The sequence below is a fragment of the Symphalangus syndactylus genome, chromosome 18 (assembly GCF_028878055.3).
Source record: "Symphalangus syndactylus isolate Jambi chromosome 18, NHGRI_mSymSyn1-v2.1_pri, whole genome shotgun sequence".
Taxonomy (NCBI): Eukaryota; Metazoa; Chordata; class Mammalia; order Primates; family Hylobatidae; genus Symphalangus; species Symphalangus syndactylus.
In genome coordinates, this window is record NC_072440.2 from 64,298,919 (window position 1) to 64,322,854 (window position 23,936).

The 23,936-nt window shown below is 53.1% G+C and overlaps 2 protein-coding genes across 2 annotated transcripts; one reads left to right on the plus strand and one right to left on the minus strand.

The window, feature by feature from the left end:
• Positions 1–294: 294 nt before the first annotated feature.
• On the minus strand, positions 295–22,620 carry LOC129467511 (uncharacterized). The gene is made up of 15 exons (XM_063622365.1): positions 22,133–22,620; positions 21,455–22,006; positions 17,283–17,404; positions 17,166–17,221; positions 17,041–17,108; positions 14,039–14,183; positions 12,351–12,452; positions 10,614–10,735; positions 7,505–7,550; positions 7,263–7,457; positions 5,000–5,044; positions 1,967–2,116; positions 1,630–1,808; positions 1,136–1,459; positions 295–1,009 (listed from the first exon to the last, which is right to left on the minus strand). Exons 1-15 carry the CDS (start codon positions 22,588–22,590, stop codon positions 454–456), a joined length of 3,120 nt encoding a protein of 1,039 aa, XP_063478435.1. The 5' UTR covers positions 22,591–22,620; the 3' UTR covers positions 295–453.
• Positions 8,043–12,540, plus strand: LOC129467319 (breakpoint cluster region protein-like). Its single transcript, XM_055251726.2, has 4 exons — positions 8,043–9,626; positions 10,782–11,050; positions 11,526–11,688; positions 12,408–12,540. The coding sequence occupies exons 1-4, from the start codon at positions 9,552–9,554 to the stop codon at positions 12,495–12,497; spliced, it is 597 nt and encodes a 198-aa protein (XP_055107701.1). The 5' UTR covers positions 8,043–9,551; the 3' UTR covers positions 12,498–12,540.
• Positions 22,621–23,936: the final 1,316 nt, after the last annotated feature.

A 23,936-nucleotide genomic window follows, 5' to 3' on the forward strand; every position in this document is an offset into this window, starting at 1 on the left:
TAGGAAAGCCAGACACCTTTGTTCACGTGTTTATCTGCTGACCTTCTCTCCACTATCATACCATGACCCTGCCACGTCCCCCTCTCCGAGAAACACCCAAGAATGATCAATAAATACTAAGGGAACTCAAATAAAAAAAATAAATAAATAAAAAGAAAAGTAAAATGGCCAAGAAACTCTTAGAACACGCTTTACAGTTCTAAAAATGTTTATCTTTTCTATTCTTTAATTGACTGAGGCTTCTGTTTAGGTTAATGCCATAAATGTTGATGACACAAAAGTGAAGTACAGAAAGAAAGTTAATAAAAATATTTATTTGGCATCTGGCAAACAACAACAACAAAAAAAACAAAAGTGCCACCCAACAGAGTTGCTCCCTGTGCCAGGTCCCGTGGTCACCATGGAAGTGCTCTGCCTGGGGGCGCCCTGGTGTTCAGGCCCCCTCATGCCCTGTTACCAATTGGCCTTTCTCTTTAAAGGGTTTCTTCTGACGGAATGCCGAGCTCCGTCCGCCTCACTACTGTCGATTTCCATGGGCGTGGGTGGGGGGCTGGAACTGGCTCCAGAAATGCTTCCGTCCATGCTTGCAGCTGGGAAGGGTGCAGCAATCAGCCAGAGGACCTGGGCTGAGGCCCAGAAGTAGAAAAATGTGGGAGGAAGGGGAAATGAGGAGCCGAAGGGTGTAGCAATCAGCCAGAGGACCTGGGCTGAGTCCCAGAAGTAGAAAAAGGTGGGAGGAAGGGGAAATGAGGAGACGAACAGGAGGGAGCCTGGTGGTCTGTGCTGCATCCCAAACACAGGAGCTGTAGAGGGGGCCCCTGCAGCAGAAGCTAGGGGGGCCACTAGGCCCAGGCCGTCTTGGGGCTTGTGTCCCTCCTGCTGTGCATCCATACTGGGTGCTTTAGAAACAGAAGGCAGACCAGAAGCCCCTGTTGCAAGTGAGCACGAAGTGTAGGAAGGCCTTGAGGGTCTGCAGTCCGAGATGGCCTTGGCCTCAACCTGCAGTGCACTGTTGATCCGCTGGAACGCAGCCTTCTTCTCCCGGTCCAGGTCTTCAGCAGTGACCCGGAACCCCAGCTCTAAGGGAGGTGGCATCTTCAGAGGCTCCCCTCGCCTGCGTGGCAGCAGGGGAAACTTGCGTCCACGGGGCCTAGAGGCCTGGGATCTGGGGGAGCCATTCCTGGGGGCGAGTGTCTGCCCTGGTGCACACTGAGTGTGACCTGAAGAGACAGCCTGAGGTCTGTCCTCACTGCCCTTCTTTGAGGAACTGAGGGTCGGCTGGCAGTGGGATGAGGCTGGCCCCCTCCTCCGCTTTAGCCACGGGAAGCCTCCCGTGGAGCTGTAGGAGCTCGAGATGGCGTTTCGTTTGGTGCATGAGCTGGTGCAGGAGGTCTGGGATCTCTGCGTATCGCCCACTTCTGACCTCTGGGCATGGAGGACTCTCTGCAGAGGCCCGGGCCTGGGCACGAAGGGAGAGAGGCCTCCATTGTCCCGCAGGGGCCGAAACGCAGAGCGTGCATCCCCGGTGACCTCAGGGACCCTTCGGTGATCATCAAATCCTTGGACTCTGGGGTCCTTGTCCTGCTCAGGCATCCCTGCCCTGCTCTCCTTCAGGGCCCTCAACAATACCTTCCCTGGTCACGAGTCTGGGGACAGCCGGGTGTTGCGGGCCCCAAAGGGGTGACTTCCTGCTCCTGGGCCCCACAGAGAGTCCTTGTGCTCAGTGCAGTGGCTGAGCTGGAGGATGCCCTGGAATTCGGAGCACACAGCACTGGCTTGCTGATCCCGGAAGGAAGACAGGGCTTGCAGGATCACGGAACGATTGTCTTGACACCACTGATGTGAAGTGTCCCGGTGCTTGTAGGATGGCCTGCCACTCAGACCAGGGGCAGGAGCAACGGGGAGATCCCACAGGCAAAGTGAACTGGGGGATGGGCTGAACGGGCTCCAGGCAATTGAGCCCTACTGGCAGGTCCTCGGCCTGGGCCCAGACAGGAATAAGGGGCACAGAGTGCCCAGGTAACCGCTCCTGGGAGCAGTGGGGATCGGTCGGATGCTTCAGCTCTCGAGAGGTGGGCTCTGAGCGTCCTCGTCGAGCTACCAACTTGGCCAAAGGCTAAGCCAGCAATGAGCTGTGTTGCCGGCCGATGCGCCTTTTAAACCTGCGGGAGTGGCTGCGTGTGCACATAATGGCGCCAGTAACAGAGCAACCTTTATGTTGCGGGGCAACGCGCCTTTTAAACCTGAGGGAGTGGCTGCGTGTGCACATAATGGCGCCAGTGACAGAGCGACCTTAACGCAGCAAGGTACGCGCGCAACGCACTTGCTGGCAATGGCGGGAGGCGAATGTGGGCGGGGGGCATGCAATAGGTACTGGAAGGAAAGACGCGGGCACAAAGGACGCGGGAAGAACAGGTACCAACAATGGCTGCAGATCTGCCCGTGGATCGCTGAAGATTCCTGTTCTCCTGCTCAGGCGGGGATTGCAGTGAGCTGAGATCGCACCATTGCAGTCCAGCCTGGGCAACAAGAGCGAAACTTTGTCACAGACACACACACACACACAAAAGAAAGAAAGAAAAAATAGTGGCCAGGTGTGGCGGCTCACGCATCCCAGCACTTTGGGATGTCAGGGCGGGCGGATCAGGAGATCAGGAGTTGGAGAAAAGCCTGGCCAACATAGTGAAACCCCGTCTCTACTAAAAATACAAAATATTAGCCGGGTGTGGTGGCGGGCGCCTATAGTCCCAGCTACTCCGGAGGCTGAGGCAGGAGAGTGGCGTGAACTCGGGAGGCAGAGCTTGCAGTGACCGGAGATCTCGCCACTGCACTCCAGCCTGGGTGACAGTGCGAACCTACGTCTCAAAAAAAAAAAAAAAAAAAAAAAAAGAGAGAGAGAGACAGAGACAGAGAGAAAAAGGTTTATTAATTTAATGCACTTTTATGCCTGTGTTCTTCAATTTCCTTAGGAAACACCCACACTTGAGAGCTGGGACTGTGGCCCTGATTGTGGACATGAAATATATGGTTTCTTGCAAAAATTGACAGTAAATAATTACGATTTAGTTGAGCTAGAAATCCATTTGGTTTCTTCCATATTTTTCCAAAATTTTCATCCTTTTTTTTTTTTTCTTTTTGAGATGGAGTTTCGCTCTTGTCCCCCAGGCTGGAGTGCAATGGCGCCATCTCAGCACCTGCTGGCGATGGGGGGAGGCTGGGGGACGCTCGCGGGATAGGTACTGGAAGGAGAGGCGCTCTTACAAAGCAATGGGAAGACCAGGCGCGCACAATGGCTGCAGATCCGCCAGTGGATCGCTGAAGATGCCTGCTCTCCTGCTCAGGCGGGGATTGCAGTGAGCTGAGATCGCACCATTGCACTCCAACCTGGGCAACAAGAGCGAAACTTCATCACAGGCACACACACACACACACACACACACACACACACACACACACACACGAAAGAAAGAAAAAATAGTGGCCAGGTGTGGGGGCTCACGCATCCCAGCACTTTGGGATGTCGGGGCGGGCGGATCAGGAGATCAGGAATTGGAGACCAGCCTGGCCAACATAGTGAAACCCCGTCTCTAGTAAAAATACAAATTTAGTCAGACATGGTGACACGCGCCTGTAGTACCAGCTACTCGGGCGGCTGAGACAGCACAATGACTCGAACCCGGGGTCGGGGCAGGGATTGTGATGCGCCGAGATCGCGTCACTGCACTCCAGCCTGGGCAACAGAGCCAGACTCTGTCTTTTTTTTTTTTTTTTTTTTTTTTTTTTTTGAGACGGAGTCTCCCTCTGTCGCCCAGGCTGGATTCCAGTGGCCTGATCTCGGCTCACCGCAAGCTCCGCCTACCGGGTTCACGCCATTCTCCTGCCTCAGCCTCTGGAGTAGCTGGGACTACAGGCGCTCGCGACCACACCCGGCTAATTTTTTGTATTTTTAGTAGAGACGGGGTTTCACCGTGGTAGCCAGGATGCTCTCGATCTCCTGACCTCGTGATCAGCCCGCCTCGGCCTACCAAAGTGCTGGGATTAAAGGCGTGAGCCACCGCGCCCGGCCGAGACTCTGTCTTAAAAAAAAAGGCCGGGCGCAGTGGCACTTTGGGAGGCAGAGGAGGGCGGATCACGACGTCAGGAGTTGGTGACCAGCCTGGCCAACATAGCGAAACCCCGTCTCTACTAAAACTACAAAAAATTAGCCGGGCATGGCCGGGCGCGGTGGCTCACGCTTGTAATCCCAGCACTTTGGGAGGCCGAGGCGGGCGGATCACGAGGTCAGGAGATCGAGACCACGGTGAAACCCCGTCTCTACTAAAAAATACAAAAAAAAAATTAGCCGGGCGTGGTGGCGGGCGCCTGTAGTCCCAGCTACTCGGAGAGGCTGAGGCAGGAGAATGGCGTGAACCCGGGAGGCGGAGCTTGCAGTGAGCCGAGATTGCGCCACTACACTCCAGCCTGGGCGACAGAGCGAGACTCCGTCTCAAAAAAAAAAAAAAAAAAAAAAATTAGCCGGGCATGGTGGCGGGCGCCTGTAGTCCCAGCTACTCCCGAGGCTGAGGCAGGAGAAAGGCGTGAACTTGGGAGGCGGAGGTTGCAGTGACCTGAGATCTCGCCACTGCACTCCAGCCTGGGTGACAGTGCGAACCTCTGTCTCAAAAAATAAATAAATAAATAAATAAATAAATAAATAAATAAATAAATAAGAGAGCGAGAGACAGAGAGAAAAATTTTATTAATTTAATGCACTTTTATGCCTGTGTTCTTCAATTTGCTTCGGAAACACCCACACTTGAGAGCTGGGACTCTGGCCCTGATTGTAGACATGAAATATACGGTTTCTTGCAAAAAATAGACACTGAATAATTACGAGTTAGTTGAGCTAAAAATCCATTTGGTTTCTTCCATATTTTTCCAAAATTTTCATCCTTTTTTTTTTAAGATAGAGTTTCGCTCTGGTCCCCCAGGCTGGAGTGCAATGGCGCGATCTCAGCACCTGCTGGCGATAGGGGGAAGCTGGGGGACGCTTGCGGGATAGGTACTGGAAGGAGAGGCGCGCGCACAAAAGATATGGGAAGACTAAGCGCTCACAATGGCTGCAGATCCGCCAGTGGATCGCTGAAGATTCCTGCTCTCCTGCTCAGGCCAGGATTGCAGTGAGCTGAGATAGCACCATTGCACTCCAACCTGGGCAACAAGAGCGAAACTTCATCACGCACACACACACACAAACACACACACACACACACACACACACACACACACAAGAAAGAAAGAAAAAATAGTGGCCAGGTGTGGGGGCTCACGCATCCCAGCACTTTGGGATGTCGGGGCAGGCGGATCAGGAGATCAGGAGTTGGAGACCAGCCTGGCCAACATAGTGAAACCCCGTCTCTAGTAAAAATACAAATTTAGTCAGACGTGGTGGCACGCGCCTGTAGTACCAGCTACTCGGGCGGCTGAGACAGCACAATGACTTGAACCCGGGGTCGGGGCAGGGATTGTGATGCGCCGAGATCGCGTCACTGCCCTCTGGTCTGGGCAACAGAGCCAGACTCTGTCTTTTTTTTTTTTTTTTTGAGACGGAGTCTCAAAATAATAAACCTTTTTCTCTCTGTCTCGCTCTCTGTCTCTCTTTTTTTTTTCAAGACGGAGGTTTGCACTGTAACCCAGGCTGGAGTGCAGTTGCGAGATCTCAAGTCACCGCAAGCTCCGCCTACCGGGTTCAAGCCATTCTCCTGCCTCAGCCTCGGGAGTAGCTGGGACTACAGGCGCCGGCCATCACGCCCGGCTAATTTTTTGTAGTTTTAGTAGAGACGGGGTTTCGCTATGTTGGCCAGGGTGGTCTCCCAACTCCTGACCTCGTGATCCGCCCGCCTCCACCTCCCAAAGTGCCACCGTGCCCGGCCTTTATTTTTAAGAAAGAGTCTCGGCCTGGCGCGGTGGCTCACGCCTTTAATCCCAGCACTTTGGTAGGCCGAGGCGGGCTGATCACGAGGTCAGGAGATCGAGACCATCCTGGCTAACACTGTGAAACCCCGTCTCTACTAAAAATACAAAAAATTAACCGGGCGTGGTGGCGTGCGCCTGTAGTCCCAGCTACTCCAGAGGCTGAGGCAGGAGAATGGCGTGAACCCGGTAGGCGGAGCTTGCGGTGAGCCGAGATGGCGCCACTGCACTCTAGGCTGGGAGAGAGAGGGAGACTCCGTCTCAAGAAAAAAAAAAAAAAAAAAGACAGATCATTTCTTTGTTGCCCAGGCTGGAGTGCAGTGGCGTGATCTCGGCGCATCACAATCCCTTCCCCGCCCCCAGGTTCAAATGATTCTCCTGCCTCAGCCGCCGGAGTAGCTGGTACTACAGGCGCGTGCCACCATGTCTGGCTAAATATGTATTTTTACTAGAGACGGGGTTTCACTATGTTGGCCAGGCTGGTCTCCAACTCCGGATCTCGTGATCTGTCCGTCCTGACCTTCCAAAGTGCTAGGATCATAGGCATAAGCCACCACGCCGGGCCTCTTTTTTTTCTTTTTCTTTTTTTTTATTTTGAGACGGAGTTTTGCTCTTGTTGCCCAGGCTGGAGTGCAATAGTGCGATCTCAGCTCCCTGCAATCTCCACCTCAGCAGGAGAGCAGGAATCTTCAGTGATCCACGGGCAGATCTGCAGCCATTGTGGGCACCTGTTCTTCCCGCGACCTTTGTGCCGGCGTCTCTCCCTCCAATACCTCTTGCATGCCCCCCCCAGGTCTGCCGGCCGCCATTGCCAGCAGGTATCTTGCACGGGTACCTTGCAGCGCTAATTAACCCGTTAAGGTTGCTCTGTCACTCGCGCCATTCTGTGCACGCGCACCCCCTCCCTCAGGTTTAAAAGATGCGCTGCCCGGCAACCTTGCCGCGCTAATCTGTTAAGGTCGCTCTGTCACTCGCGCGGGTTCTTTGCATGCTCAGCCACTCCCTCAGGTTTAAAAGGCGCGTTGCCCGGCAACAGAAGAAACTGTTGGCTCAGTCTTTGGCCGAGTTGGCAGCTCGACGAGGACGCTCAGAGCCCAGCTCTCGAGAGTTCAAGCATCCGACGGTTCCCCACTGCTCCCAGGAGCCGTTACCTGGGCACTCTGTGCCCCTCATTCCTGTCCGGGCCCAGGCCGAGGACCTGCCAGTAGGGCTCAGTTGCCTGGAGCCCGTTCAGCCCATCCCCTAGTTCACTTTGCTTGTGGGATCTCCCCGTTGCTCCTGCCCCTGGACTGAGTGGCAGGCCATCCTACAAGCACCTGGACACTTGGCATCAGTGGTGTCAAGATAACACTAAGAAGGTTTTCCGTGATCCTGCAAGCCCTGTGTTCCTTCCTGGTGATACTGCCTTTAATTTCATGGCACAGGTACCACAGCAAGCCAGTGCTGTGTGCTCCGAGTTCCAGCGCATCCTCCAGCTCAGCCACTGCCCTGAGCACAAGGACCCTCTGTGGGGCCCAGGAGCAGGAAGTCACCCCTTTGGGGCCCACAACACCCAGCTGTCCCCAGACTCGTGTCCAGGGAAGATCATGTCGAGGGCCCTGAAGGAGAGTGGGGCAGGGATGCCTGAGCAGGACAAGGACCCCAGAGTCCCAAGAGAATCCTGATGATCAGAGAAGGGTCCCCGAGGTCACCGGGGATGCACGGTCTGCATTTAGGCCCCTGCGGGATAATGAAGGCCACTCTCCCTTTGTGCCCAGGCCCGGGCCTCTGCAGAGAGACCTCCATGCCCAGAGGTCAGAAGTCAGATCCAACCAGACATCCCAGCCCTCCTGCACCAGCTCATGCACCAAACGCAATGCCATCTCGAGCTCCTACAGCTCCACGGGAGGCTTCCCGTGGCTAAAGCAGAGGATGGGGTCAGCCTCATCCCACTGCCAGCTGACCGTCAGGTCCTCATGTTTGCTGTCTATAAAATCATCTGGGCCAGGTGCTTTTCTTTGGTTTTGTCTTTTTGTGAGATTTTTGAGGGGATGGGATACAGATTTTAAAATAAACATTCAATTCCTTTAATGGTTCTAGATCTAGACAAAGTTTTCTGTTTCTCCCTACTTCGTTTTTATGCAGTTATATTTTTCTTTTGAGACAGAATTTCTCTGTTGCAGTCACGTGATCTTGGCTCACTGCAACCTCTGCCTCCCAGGTTCAAGTGATTCTCCCACCTCAGCCTCCCGAGTAGCTGGGGTTACAAGCATGTGCCACCATGCCCAGCTAATTTTTATATTTTTAGTAGAGTTGGGGTTTTACTATGTTGGCCAGGCTGCTCTCGAACTCCTGAGGTTGAGTGATCCGCCAACCTCGGCCTCCCAAAGTGCTGGGATTACAAGCATTAGACACCCCACTTGGCCTGAAGTTATATTTTTCTATAAAACTGCCTGTTTTGATATTTTAAAAAATCACTGGCATAACGTGGTTTATGTAATGTCCTTATGATTTTTGTCTTAATATTATTTATTTATTTATTTATTTTATATATTTATTTAGAGATTGAGTCTTGCTCTATTGCCCAGGCTGGAGTGCAGTGGCCTGATCTTGGCTCACTGCAACCTCTGCCTCTCAGGTTCAAGCAATTCTCGTGCCTCAGCTTCCTGAGTAGCTGGGATTATAGGCACCCACCACCACACGAAGCTATTTTTGTGTGTGGTTTGTTGTTGTTGTTGTTGTTGTTGTTGTTTCTTTTTGTGAGACAAAGTTTCGCTGTTGTTGCCCAGGCTGGAGTACAATGGCACAACCTCAGCTCAGCACAACCTCCATCTCCCAGGTTCAAGCGGTTCTCCTGCCTCAGCCTCCTGGGTGGCTGGGATTACAGGCATGCGCCACTACGCCAGGCTAATCTTGTATTTTTAGTAGAGATGGGTTTCTCCATGTTGGTCACGCTGGTCTCGACCTCCTGAACTCAGGTGATCTGCCCGCCTCAGCCTCCCAAAGTGCTGGGATTACAAGGGTGAGCCACAGCGCCTGGCCATTTTCGTATTTTTAGTAGAGATGGAGTTTCACCATGTTGGCCACGCTGGTCTCAAACTCCTGACCTCAAGTGATCTGCCAGTCTCGGCCTCCCAAAGTGCTAGGATTACAGGCGAGAGCCACCGCACCCGGCCTAGCCACCACGCCTGGCCCACTTATTTCTAAATAGACAATACATTTGTATATTTCAAAATTCAGAAAGCACCATCTCAACCCCGTCCCTATTCCTGTAGCTTCTCAGATGCAACCAAATAGATTCAGTTTCTTGGTATCTTTCTAGAGGTAGTTTATGAACATAAGCAAATATCCAAATAAACAAATATGTTCTTTTGCTTTTTTTATACAAACGTTACTTTATTGTACCTATTGATCTGTTCCTTTCTCTTTCTTTCTTTTTATTATTTTATTTTATTTTTTGAGAATAAAAAGGTCTTGCTCTGTGGCCTAAGCTGGAGTATAGTTGTGCAATCTGGGCTCACTGCAGCCTTCACCTCCCAGGCTCAAGCGATCCTCCCACCTCAGCCTCCCGAATAGCTGGGACTACAGGGATATGCTACGAAGCCCGGCTAACTTTTTGTATGTGTTGTAAAGGCAGAGTTTCACCGTGTTGCCCAGGCTGGTCTCAAACTCTTGGACTCCTGCGATCTGCACAGGTAGGCCTCCCAAAGTGCTAGGATTACAAGCATGAGCCACCACGCCCAGCCTCCACCTCTTACAGTGGACCTGATATTATAATGCCCACTTCCTATGATGAAAAGGAACTGAATGAGTATGGAATCTCTAGGACCACGCTGGCATATAATGGGCCCTTGGGGTTTAGTTTAGTAGCAAATTAAAAGGTTCCCATTCCTCAAAACCTTCTATAGACATCTTTCAGGAAACTGCCATGGATAAATATCTGCAAATCAAAGCAAAACTTTAGGGACAAACTACATCAGTCTTCACCGGTGAATTTTGCATCTATGATGCAAATGACACCCCCTCTAAGGTGTTACCCTTCTGCAGTGCACTACCTGTGCAACTGTCCTCAGCAAAGAGGACTTGGCCTCGTGGGAGATGTCTCCTCCATGTGCACTGCTGCCCTTGGAGGCTGTGAAAAGTGAGGTGTGGGAACCTGAGCTGTGCCCTCTCTGCCATGGTCAGCATTTTAACCCAACCTCAGAAAGCAGGGGACCAAAACCGAGCCTGTCCTGGAAGACCTTGCCCATCCCCAGAGGGCTCCCCGTCCGTATTTCTCAAGGAGGCCACGTGGGTGAAATGGTCAGCACTGCCGTGCTGTGGGGTCCTAAAGTCTGCTGTCCTCCTTCCTGCGGACCAGGGCTGAACGCTGGTGCCCAGGCGCTCTTGCCATGGGTCCTGGTGCAGCCAAGCATGGTTTCAAACATGACCTGACCCTTAGTCAACCTGGAGGCTGATGTCTAGAGTGGGCGCTGGCGTCTGCAGCACCTGGAGCCTCTGCATCACCCTTAGGGCAGGTCTGCCTCCCAGGCCCATGCACAGAGGAGCTGGTCTCCCAGCCTGCAGGTGCCCCTGTGGTGTCCAGGACGACGAGGGGGTCTCTCCATACTTGGTGGGGCTGGGGCCCTCCTACTTCCCACCTCCTTGTGTCCCTCACTCCCCTGTTTCATTCCATGCCGAACCTCCGCTGCCTCGGGCTCCCCTGGGGAGGGGGTGGTGGCAGGAGTTGCCCAAGGGCAGCTCTGCCCATGAGCAGCTGCTCTAGTGGCTCCTCCTGCTGCTGTTTGCCGGGTGCTGCTGACCCCTGCGAGGTAGAGAAAAGGCGTTCAGGTGGTTCACACCCCACACAGGTGCCCCTCGCAGGGTCATTACTGGTGGCCAGCGCTGTGTGTGTGACGATGATGACAAGCCTAAACTGCACAAGGACTCATGTCCCGGGCGCTCCATGTGACCACCTCCGGAGAGGTCTCTGGCTCGTTGTGACCCCAAGGAGTAACCCACTGCCTCCTGCAGCTCTTCCAGACCCAGTTGCAAAGAAGAGCTGCATGCTCAACCTGCTGCTGTCCCTGCCAGAGGCCAACCTGCTCCCCTTCCTTTTCCTTCTGGACCACCTGAAAAGGTAGCCCAGCTCTCCCGTAGCTGCCTGGGGCTCCAGGTCCCCAGGCCGCGGGGTGCCCCTCTGCTCCCACCAGACCCCCAGCACCAAGGACATTTTCCCCTGACCCCTGTCTGCAGTAACTCACTGCTTCTAAGGACTAGCACCACTGCCACCCCTGCCCCTGCCTCTCCTCTTTGCCACCCTCCTCCCTCTGCACTGTGGCCTTAACAAAGAGCTCAGAGCTTTGGACACGGCCAGCAGTGCACTTGGACCCCTCTCTTCCCTCCCAACCACATCATGAAAACCTCCCCACCAGCCCAGAGCTGGCCCCTTGTCCTGGGCCACTGAGACCCAGAAGTACCAGGGCTGAAGTCAGCTTGCAGCACAGCCAGGGTCGAGGTCACTCCCTCCCTGAGGACTCCAGCACGGCACAGCCCCTCTGCCTCTCTCCTGGTGGTGGCATTGTAATGACACCCTCTGCTTTGGTCCTCTACAGGGTGGCAGAGGAGGAGGCAGTCAATAAGATGTCCCTGCACAACCTCGCCACGGTCTTTGGCCCCACGCTGCTCCAGCCTTCCGAGAAGGAGAGCAAGCTCCCTGCCAATCCAAGCCAGCCTATCACCATGACCGACAGCAGGTCCTTGGAGATCATGTCCCAGGTATGGGAAGACAGTCTCCAGCCCATGCCACCCCAGCCTGACAGAGGTGGCCTCTGCCTGCCCCACCCCTAGTCCTGCCCATCTTCCTACTTGCATCGTATGTGGTGGTGGCTGAGATTCAGAGAGAGGGACTTGCCTAGGTTTGCATGGATGGGAGTGATAGGGGATGGCCAGGCCACCTCCTGGTCCTGCTGGTGCACCTTGCTGGGGGCTTAAAACCACCCCAAGTGTTCGGGTATGGTGGCTCATGCCTGTAATCCCAGCACTTTGTGAGACCGAGGCAGGAAAACCGAACCCAGGTGTTTGAGACCAGTCTGGGCAATGTAGCAAACCCTGTCTCTAGAAAAAATACAAAGAAAAATTAGCCAGGCATTGTGGCACACACCTGTAATCCTAGGTATCTGGGAGGCTGACACAGGAGGATTGCTTGAGCCCAGGAGTTAGAGGCTGCAGTGACCTACGATGGAGCTGCTGTACTCCAGCCGGGGGACAGAGAAAGGCCCTGTGCGTCTCTAAAATAAATAACCACCCCCCACCCAACAAGTCATGCCTTGTCAGGACCCCACCCCACCCCCGTCTCACTGTCAGGGGTTCATGACACCAGCAGGGGTTTCTAGCATCTAAGGTGGACTTGGTGACTTGGGTCCCAAAGACCTCCCCACCAGCAGCTGTGAGCTCCCCTCTGAGCCACTCTCCTCTTCCCCACTCTGCGAGGGCAGGTCGAGGTGCTGCTGTACTTCCTGTGGCTGGAGGCCATCCCTGCCCTGGACAGCAAGAGACAGAGCATCCTGTTCTCCACCGATGTCTAAAGGTCCCAGTCCATCTCCTGGAGGCTGACAGACAGCCTGGAAACCTCTGGCTTATCAAGCCATCTGTAGAGTGGGAATCAAGATTTTCTGAGGCATCCTTGGGCCACCCCCAAGTGTCAGGCCATCTGCCAAGAGACAGCGGCCCAAAGCGGAAGGACAGGTGGCCTGGGCAGGTCCCGCCCAGGTCTGAGAGCCCCAGGCTGGCCTCAGACTGTGGGTTTTTTATGTGGCCACCCGAGGGCGCCCCCAAGCCAGTTCATCTCAGAGTCCAGGCCTGGCCCTGGGAGACAGGGTGAAAGGAGTGGTTTTTATGAACTTAACTTATAGAGTCTAAAAGATTTCTACCGAATCACTTGTCGAGATGTGCCCTCTCTGGGGAGGAGGGAACGTGACCGGATTCCCTCACTATTGTATCTGGAATAAACGCTGCTGCTTCATCCTGTGGGGCCAAGGCCTGTGTGGGTGGGGCCTCTTCCATTCCCTGACTTAGAAACCACACTCCACTTAGAACAGGGTTGGAGAGGCTTAGTCAGCACTGGGGAGCGTTTGGACTCCATTCTTGCCTTTCTTCTTTTTCTTTCCAGAAGGATTTTTGTGCAGAAATGGGTCTTTTGTTGCCGTGTTTGTCCTCCTTGGAAGGCAGCTCAGAAGGCCCATGAAATGTCGGGCGACAGGACCCCCAGGGAGAGAATCCCAGGCTACGCACTTTAGGGTTCCTTCTCCAGGGAGAGCGACCTCGTCCCCCGATCCTGACCGCCCTTCCGGCCCAGGCTCTCGTGTTTGGCTTCCACAGGCCGGGAATTCTCTGGCTTCTCTGCCCACACACTCCCTGCCCCAAGTGTCCCTGCCCCTGCCCCAGCACAGCTGACTCCATTTCTGTCCTCTCAGCTCAGTGGACTCGCTCAACTTTTGTAAAAGCCTCCACTTGGTGGTAGCAGCTTGCTGATGACTTGTTTTAAAACTTTCATCCTAAATAACCTTTTGATACTTGAATATTTTTACGTTTTATACGTAGTTTCTAATTTTTTTCCCAACAGATCCAGATACCTAATAAGATGCTGGAATGTAATCCCTGGACAATCCGTGTTCTGGCAGCATTTGGTCTTCCCATAAGTGCCTGGCTTCGCTGTTCTCAGGAGTGGGTTCTGAAGTCTCTGGAGAACAGGATATGTGGAGGGTTAGGAAGGGGCCAGGCCTAGAGACAGGAGACTCCCTCCCAGAGCAGGTGGAGGCACAGGACCATTTGCTACCCCATCTGCCGGCACCTGCGGGGGAGCCCAGGCATTCTTTGTAAACCCTCCTGACCACCTGGCTAAAGAAAACAGAAGCATGGAGGCCGCCAAGTATTTTCAAGAAATAACCCCAAGAAGGTTGCATCACTGTTTTAGAGAGAGGGGCTTGGGGCAGGCAGAGGAGAGAAGGGAGAGCAAACTGAGAGCCAAGTTTCCAGACGGTCCTGTAGGAGGAGAGGATGCAGCTGCCCAGAGGGAAGCAGGATCACATTTAAGGAAGTGTGTGGGGTCCCTGGATGACACCAGCACCCAGTGCGGCTCTGTCTGGCGACCGCTCCCAAGGTGGGAGGAGTGGGTGCCCCGTGTGTCAGTGGGCAGCTCCTGCTGAGCCCGCAGCTCGCTGGGGAGCCTGACAGCGGGGCCATGCGCCTGACACTCCTCTCTGCTTGTGGACCTGGCGAGGCAGGGAGCAGAAAACAGAGCCACTTGAAGGCTTTCTGTCTGCCTCTGTGTGCAGTGTGGATTTAGTTGTGCTTTTTTCTTGCTGGGAGAGCACAGCCACCATTTACAAGCAGTGTCACCCTCGTGGGTGGCGAGGACAGAACAGGAGCCTCTGCTGTCTGTACCTATCTGGGCCCGGTGGGCTCCCGTGTCCTGGCTTCCATCTCTGTCTCAGCGACCATCCAGCCCTGTGCAGGAACACATGTTGCTTAGAAAAGCCAAATCCAGCCCTTGTCTCGGTCTCCTCTGGTCTCATGATGTGCATCTGTTACCTTGAAACTGGAAACCAGTCTATCGATGTCTGTGCCAATTTTTGTTCCCTCCCCAACCTCCTTCCCCATACGACTTTTTATTCGTGTAGGATGTGTGCTGTCTAATGATGGGATGACCACACTTTTCCATGTTCTGAAAGTGCTCCTCTCCCGCAGGGCCCCAGGGCTGATGGTTGCTTTGGGTCTACAGCTACGTCTTACCCGCCTCCTGGCTCGAAAGCCTGTGTGGTGGCAAAGGGACCCTCCTGCCTCAGCCTGCCAAGTAGCTTGGACTATAGCTGTGTGCCATTGCACCTTATTTTATTATTATTTTGTAGACATGGGGTCTGGCTATGTTGTCCAGGCTATTCTCAAAATTCCCAGCCTCAAGTAATCCTCCCACCTCGGCCTCTCAAAGGTTGGGATTACAGGTGTGAGGCAAGGCACCCAGCTCAGCCACAGAGCCCTGTTGTATCTCTCTGACTAGGAGCAAGAGCTGACTGCCCCCTCATCCCCATTCCAGAGTATTGATTGGGGCTGTTTTCAGCCGAGGCCGGGCCACTGGCATGGCCCAGGGAGCGGGACCATTCACTGCTGCCCCAAAGCTGAGATCATTCCACCTCGACAAGACTCCCTCATCCAATCCCTTTACTTGACAGCTGGGGAAACCAATGCTCACAGAGCACCCCCAGCTCACTCGGGGTCTCAGAGCTGATCCATGAGCAGAGGCTGAGATCCTGGGATCTTGTCCCCCAGCCGCCCCGCAAGCTTGCTCCCTTTCTGCTGGAAGAGATGGGGCCGGACCTCGACCGGCAGCCCTGGCCTGGACATGACTGTGCTCGTGCAGGTATTCAGGCCCAGATGCCCCGGCATCATATTTTTTTCTTTTTTTGAGATGGTGTCTCACTCTATCGCCCAAGCTGGAGTGCAGTGGCATGAAATCGGCTCACTGCAACCTCTGCCTCCTGGTTAAAGTGATTCTTCTGCCTCAGCCTTCCAAGTAGCTGGGACTACAGGCTTGTACCACCACGCCTGACTAATTTTTGTATTTTTACTAGAGACGAGGTTTCCCCATGTTGGCCAGGCTCGTGTCGAACTCCTGACCTCAGGTGATCCACCTGCCTTGGCCTCCCAAAGTGCTAGGATTACAGGTGTGAGCCACTGCATCATTTAAATGTAGTGAGAGGCCGGGCGCGGTGGCTCATGCCTGTAATCGCAGTACTTTGAGAGGACGAGGCTGTCAGATCGCCTAAGGTCAGGAGTTCGAGACCAGCCCGGCCAAAGTGGTGAAACTGTGTCTCTATAAAAAAATAGAAAAAAATTATCCCTGCGTGGTGGTGCATACCTGTAGTCCCAGTTACTCAGGAGGCTGAGACATGAGAATCGCTTAAACCTCGGAGGCGGAGGCTGCAGTGAGCTGAGATGGCGCCACTGCACTCCAGCCTGGGTGACAGAGCAAGACCTTGTCTCTAAATAATTAAATAAATAAATATGGCCGAGCACGGTGCCTTAGGCCTGTAATCCCAACACTTTGGGAGGCTGAGGGAGGTGGTTCATGAGGTCAGGAGTCCAAGACCAGCCTGGCCAAGACGGTGAAACACTGTCTCTACTAAAAATACAAAAATTAGCCAGCTGTGGTGGCAGGCACCTGTAATCCCAGCTACTCAGGACACTGAGGCAGGAGAATCGCTTGAACCCGGAAGGCAGAGGTTGCAGTGAGCCGAGACTGCAGCGCTGCACTCTAGCCTGGGTGATGGAGCAAGACTCCATCTCAAATAAATAAATTAATAAATACAGAGCAAGATTCCATCGCAAATAAATAAATAAATGTACACCTGTAATCCTAGCACTTTGGGAGGCTAAGACAGGTCGATCACCTGAGGTCAGGAGTTTGAGACCAGCCTGACCGATATGGCATAACCCCATCTCTACTAAAAATACAAAAATTAGCTGAGCGTTTTGACGTGTGCCTGTCGTCCCAGATACTTGGGAGGCTGAGACAGGAGAATTGCTTGAACCCAGGAGGTGGAGGTTGCAGTGAGCCGAGATCTCGCCACTGCACTTCAGCCTGGGCGACAGAGTGATGAGACTCTGTCTAAAAAGGAATAAATAAAATACAAAATAAAAAAAAAAATGTAGTAAGATTGTAGAGTCGTGCCACGGAAGCGTGCTGGTCCTATCCATGTAGTGAAGGCTGATTTCATACACAAATATCACAAGAATTTTTTTTTCTTTTTCTTTTTTTTTTTTTTTTTTGAGACAGAGTCTCGCTCTGTCACCCAGGCTGGAGTGCAGTGGCGCGATCTTGGCTCACTGCGAGCTCTGCCTCCCAGGTTTATGCCATTCTCCTGCCTCAGCCTCTCGAGTAGCTGGGACTACAGGTGCCCGCCACCACGCCCAGATAATTTTTTTTGTATTTTTAGTGGAGACGGGGTTTCACCGCATTAGCCAGTTTAGTCTCGATCTCCTGACCTCGTGATCCGTCTGCCTCGGCCTCCCAAAGTGCTGGGATTACAGGCGTGAGCCACTGCGCCCAGCCACAAGAACTTTTATACCCACCCTTGAAAGAAAGATCGCCTTCGAAAGAAGCAGTCCTTGGACTGATGCATCGGCTGTCCCAAACAGCTCTGGAAAGACAAACAGAAAACAGAAAACGACACTCTAAGCCCTTGAGGCCAAAATGCCCTTCCCCAGAGCAGCTGCCAGAAGACAGGGCACAGGATCGGGTTGGAGGTCACTTCTGGGTGAAGGAGAGAATGGTCAGACCCAGGGCAGGGGTGTCGGAGTCTAGTCGGCCTCACCGGAACAGAAGAGAGCTGCTTCATGATGGTCAGCTGACAGGCAGAGCCTTGCATAACCCAAGTTCTCACGGTACAGAGAGGCCAGCCAGTGCGGGGACAAAGGCATGCACTGAAATGGTTTCCTGGAAGACAGGGCCCAGTTGCATCTCTCAAATGGGACCAGATTGGAAAGGAGACCAGCTGCTTTGGGTAAATGAGGTCACTTCTGGATGAGCTCCCAAACTAGATGGTGCCGAGGGCCCTGGACCTGGCAGCTGGGCTGGACATGGCACGGCCCTGTATTCCAGGAAACGGCATCTCAGTGCTTGTCTGGCCAGTTCTCCAAAAGAACCATCCACGGGCCATTTTTCCATTCCCCTCCTGTGCACAGACTGGGCCGAGCCTGACCAGACACTTTCCCTTAGGGTTCTCAGTCACTGCCAAAACTTGAGCCTGGCAGTGAAGATATATGTTAAAATGTGACTCTGGGCCAGGCAATGGCTCATGCTTGTCAACCCAGTGCTTTGGGAAGGCTGAGCTGGGAGGGTCAATTGAGGTCAACAGTTCAAGGCCAACCTGAGGAACATAGATCTCTACAAAAAAATAAAAATTAGCCAGCTGTGGTGACATGCACTGGTAGTCTCAGCTACTCAGAAGGCTGAAGTGGCTTGAGCCCAGGAGTTCAAAGCTGCAGCTATGATGGTGCCATTGTATTCCAACATGAAAGACAGAGTGAGACCATGTCTTGAAAAAAGTAACAAACAAACTAGGTATAGAAGAAACATACCTGAAAATGGTTGGGCTGTGTGCAGTGGCTCACGCGTGTAATCCCAGCACTTTGGGAGGCTGAGGTGCGTGGATCACCTGAGGTCAAGAGTTCAAGACCAGCCTGGCCAACATGGTGAAACCCCATCTCTACTAAAAGTACGAAAATTAGCCAGGTGTGGTGGCATGAGCCAGGTATCCCAGCTACTTGGGAGGCTGAGGCAGGAGAATTGCTTGAACCCAGGAGGCAGAGGGAGCAGTGAGCCAAGATCACACCATTGCGCTCCACCCTGGGCGGCAAGAGTGAGACTCTGTCTCAAAAAACAAAAACAAACAAACAAACAAACAAAACAACGTACGTGAAAATAATAAAAGCTGATACGACAAAGCCATAGCTAACCTACTATAGAATGGGGAAAAGTTGAAAGCATTTCCTCTGTAAACAGGAACAAGACGAGGATGCCCGTTCTCACCACTCCTATTCGACATCACACAATCGGGCAAGAGAAAACAATAAAAGGCATCCACACTGGAAAAGAGGACATCGAATTCTTCTTGTCTGATGAAGATGTGATCTTGGATCTAGAAACGTGTAAAGGCTCCACCAGAAAACCCCTAGACTTGATAAATAAATTAATACAGTCATTTGCAGAATACAGAATCAACAACAACAACAAGAAAATCAGCAGCATTTCTATACACCAATAATGGTCTGGTTGGGAAAGAAATTAAGAAGGCAATCCCATTTACAATAGCAGCAACATGGAAAAATGTATGCCACAGAAGAGATTTTACCAAGGAGGTGAAAGATTTCTACAAGGAAAACTACAAAACACTGATGAAAATGTTTAAGAGGACAGAAAGAAATGGACAATCATTTCATGCTCATGGAAGGAATTCATAGCATTAAAATGACCACACTGCCCGAAGCAGTCTAGAGATTCAATACAACCCCTACCAAAATACCAATGTCATCACTCACAAAATTGGAAAGTCCTACAATTCATAAAAAAGAACCAAAAAAGAGCTCAAAGACCCCAAAGTCATGCTCAGCAAAAACAACAAAACTAGAGGCATCCCATTTCACTGCAAATTAGAACTACAAAATTTTTGACGAGTGCATAGTAACCAAAATAGTATAATCCTAGCATAAAACTAGACACTTAGATCAATGGGACAGATGAGAGAACCCAGAAAGACAGACACATGTTCACAGCCAATTGATCTTTGACAGAGCCGACAGAAACACACACTGGGGAAAGGACACTCTCTTCAATGAATGGTACTAGGAGGGCTGGATGGCCACATGCAGAAGAATGAAACTGGACCCTTATCTCTCAGCATATAGAAAAATCACTTCGAGATAGATTCAAGACTTAAATGTGAATGTTAAGATACGAAACTACAAAAATATTGGAAGGAAACCTAGAGAAAATAAGATACGAAACTACAAAAATATTGGAAGGAAATCTAGAGAAAACTCTTCTGGATCTCACTCTAGGGAAGGAATTTATGACGGGCTCAAAAGCCCGACATGGAGAAGGATGAGCTGGAGGATGGCCCATTGGACCTGTGTCCAGCAGAACTCCTGATGGCGCATGAGGGAGCCTTAGAGGCCAGGTTCCTCCTTGCTGTGCCCACGCGGGAAGTGGGGTTGCTAGGGTCAGAAGCCGGCCCAGACTTGCACGTGAAGCCTGCCTTGTTTTTGGTGACACTGGATCCCCGACTTGCAATTGCGGGCGTCAGCTTAAATGGTCCCCCAGGGATGTGATGGAAAGTAAAGACAAAAGCCTGCCTGCCTGCCTGCCTGCCTTCCTTCCTTCCTTCCTTCCTTCCTTCCTTCCTTCCTTCCTTCCTTCCTTCCTCCCTCCCTCTCTCTCTCTCTCTCTTTCTTTCTTTCCTTTTTTGAGACGGTCTCCCTCTGTTGCCCTGGCTGGAGTGTAGTGGCATGATCTCAGCTCACTGCAACCTCCCTGCCTGGGGCTCCCGTGATTCTCCTGCCTCGGCCTGCCGAATACCTGGGATTGCAGGCACACACCACCACACCTGGCTGGTTTTTGTATTTTTGGTGGAGACGGGGTTTCGCTCTGTTGGCCAGGCTGGTCTCCAACTCCTGACCTCGAGTGATCTGCCCGCCTCGGCCTCCCGAAGTGCTGGGATTACACACAGAGTCTCGCTCACTCAATGCTCAATGTTGCCCAGGCTGGAGTGCAGTGGCGTGATCTCGGCTCGCTACAATCTCCACCTCCCAGCCGCCTGCCTTGGCCTCCCAAAGTGCTAAGATTACAGCCTCTGCCCGACCGCCGCCCCGTCTAGGAAGTGAGGAGCGTCTCTGCCTGGCCACCCATCGTTGGGATGTGAGGAGCGCCTCTGCCCGGCCGCCCTGTCTGGGAAGTGAGGAGCGCCTCTGCCCGGCTGCCCATCGTCTGGGATTTGAGGAGAGCCTCTGCCCAGCAACCCCATCTGGGATGTGAGGAGCGCCTCTGCCCGGCCGCCCCATCTGGGAAGTGAGGAGTGCCTCTGCCTGGCCGCTGTGCAACCTTCCAAGTGTGAAGTGACAGCCTTTCTGCAGGTGTACCCAACAGCTCTGTAGAGACAGCGACCATCGAGAACGAGCCATGATGACAATGGCGGTTTTGTCGAAAAGAAAAGGGGGAAATGTGGGGAAAAGAGAGATCAGATTGTTACTGTGTCTGTGTAGAAAGAAGTAGACATAGGAGACTCCATTTTGTTCTGTACTAAGAAAAATTCTGCCTTAGGATGCTCTTAATCTATAACCTTACCCCCAAACTCGTGCTCTCTTTGAAACATGTGCTGTGTCAACTCAGGGTTAAATGGATTAAGGGCTGTGCAAGATGTGCTTCTTTAAACAGATGCTTGAAGGCAGCGTGCTCGTTAAGAGTCATCACCACTCCCTAATCTCAAGTGCCCAGGGACACGAACACTGCGGAAGGCCGCAGGGACCTCTGCCTAGGAAAGCCAGACACCTTTGTTCACGTGTTTATCTGCTGACCTTCTCTCCACTATCATACCATGACCCTGCCACGTCCCCCTCTCCGAGAAACACCCAAGAATGATCAATAAATACTAAGGGAACTCAAATAAAAAAAATAAATAAATAAAAAGAAAAGTAAAATGGCCAAGAAACTCTTAGAACACGCTTTACAGTTCTAAAAATGTTTATCTTTTCTATTCTTTAATTGACTGAGGCTTCTGTTTAGGTTAATGCCATAAATGTTGATGACACAAAAGTGAAGTACAGAAAGAAAGTTAATAAAAATATTTATTTGGCATCTGGCAAACAACAACAACAAAAAAAACAAAAGTGCCACCCAACAGAGTTGCTCCCTGTGCCAGGTCCCGTGGTCACCATGGAAGTGCTCTGCCTGGGGGCGCCCTGGTGTTCAGGCCCCCTCATGCCCTGTTACCAATTGGCCTTTCTCTTTAAAGGGTTTCTTCTGACGGAATGCCGAGCTCCGTCCGCCTCACTACTGTCGATTTCCATGGGCGTGGGTGGGGGGCTGGAACTGGCTCCAGAAATGCTTCCGTCCATGCTTGCAGCTGGGAAGGGTGCAGCAATCAGCCAGAGGACCTGGGCTGAGGCCCAGAAGTAGAAAAATGTGGGAGGAAGGGGAAATGAGGAGCCGAAGGGTGTAGCAATCAGCCAGAGGACCTGGGCTGAGTCCCAGAAGTAGAAAAAGGTGGGAGGAAGGGGAAATGAGGAGACGAACAGGAGGGAGCCTGGTGGTCTGTGCTGCATCCCAAACACAGGAGCTGTAGAGGGGGCCCCTGCAGCAGAAGCTAGGGGGGCCACTAGGCCCAGGCCGTCTTGGGGCTTGTGTCCCTCCTGCTGTGCATCCATACTGGGTGCTTTAGAAACAGAAGGCAGACCAGAAGCCCCTGTTGCAAGTGAGCACGAAGTGTAGGAAGGCCTTGAGGGTCTGCAGTCCGAGATGGCCTTGGCCTCAACCTGCAGTGCACTGTTGATCCGCTGGAACGCAGCCTTCTTCTCCCGGTCCAGGTCTTCAGCAGTGACCCGGAACCCCAGCTCTAAGGGAGGTGGCATCTTCAGAGGCTCCCCTCGCCTGCGTGGCAGCAGGGGAAACTTGCGTCCACGGGGCCTAGAGGCCTGGGATCTGGGGGAGCCATTCCTGGGGGCGAGTGTCTGCCCTGGTGCACACTGAGTGTGACCTGAAGAGACAGCCTGAGGTCTGTCCTCACTGCCCTTCTTTGAGGAACTGAGGGTCGGCTGGCAGTGGGATGAGGCTGGCCCCCTCCTCCGCTTTAGCCACGGGAAGCCTCCCGTGGAGCTGTAGGAGCTCGAGATGGCGTTTCGTTTGGTGCATGAGCTGGTGCAGGAGGTCTGGGATCTCTGCGTATCGCCCACTTCTGACCTCTGGGCATGGAGGACTCTCTGCAGAGGCCCGGGCCTGGGCACGAAGGGAGAGAGGCCTCCATTGTCCCGCAGGGGCCGAAACGCAGAGCGTGCATCCCCGGTGACCTCAGGGACCCTTCGGTGATCATCAAATCCTTGGACTCTGGGGTCCTTGTCCTGCTCAGGCATCCCTGCCCTGCTCTCCTTCAGGGCCCTCAACAATACCTTCCCTGGTCACGAGTCTGGGGACAGCCGGGTGTTGCGGGCCCCAAAGGGGTGACTTCCTGCTCCTGGGCCCCACAGAGAGTCCTTGTGCTCAGTGCAGTGGCTGAGCTGGAGGATGCCCTGGAATTCGGAGCACACAGCACTGGCTTGCTGATCCCGGAAGGAAGACAGGGCTTGCAGGATCACGGAACGATTGTCTTGACACCACTGATGTGAAGTGTCCCGGTGCTTGTAGGATGGCCTGCCACTCAGACCAGGGGCAGGAGCAACGGGGAGATCCCACAGGCAAAGTGAACTGGGGGATGGGCTGAACGGGCTCCAGGCAATTGAGCCCTACTGGCAGGTCCTCGGCCTGGGCCCAGACAGGAATAAGGGGCACAGAGTGCCCAGGTAACCGCTCCTGGGAGCAGTGGGGATCGGTCGGATGCTTCAGCTCTCGAGAGGTGGGCTCTGAGCGTCCTCGTCGAGCTACCAACTTGGCCAAAGGCTAAGCCAGCAATGAGCTGTGTTGCCGGCCGATGCGCCTTTTAAACCTGCGGGAGTGGCTGCGTGTGCACATAATGGCGCCAGTAACAGAGCAACCTTTATGTTGCGGGGCAACGCGCCTTTTAAACCTGAGGGAGTGGCTGCGTGTGCACATAATGGCGCCAGTGACAGAGCGACCTTAACGCAGCAAGGTACGCGCGCAACGCACTTGCTGGCAATGGCGGGAGGCGAATGTGGGCGGGGGGCATGCAATAGGTACTGGAAGGAAAGACGCGGGCACAAAGGACGCGGGAAGAACAGGTACCAACAATGGCTGCAGATCTGCCCGTGGATCGCTGAAGATTCCTGTTCTCCTGCTCAGGCGGGGATTGCAGTGAGCTGAGATCGCACCATTGCAGTCCAGCCTGGGCAACAAGAGCGAAACTTTGTCACAGACACACACACACACACAAAAGAAAGAAAGAAAAAATAGTGGCCAGGTGTGGCGGCTCACGCATCCCAGCACTTTGGGATGTCAGGGCGGGCGGATCAGGAGATCAGGAGTTGGAGAAAAGCCTGGCCAACATAGTGAAACCCCGTCTCTACTAAAAATACAAAATATTAGCCGGGTGTGGTGGCGGGCGCCTATAGTCCCAGCTACTCCGGAGGCTGAGGCAGGAGAGTGGCGTGAACTCGGGAGGCAGAGCTTGCAGTGACCGGAGATCTCGCCACTGCACTCCAGCCTGGGTGACAGTGCGAACCTACGTCTCAAAAAAAAAAAAAAAAAAAAAAAAGAGAGAGAGAGACAGAGACAGAGAGAAAAAGGTTTATTAATTTAATGCACT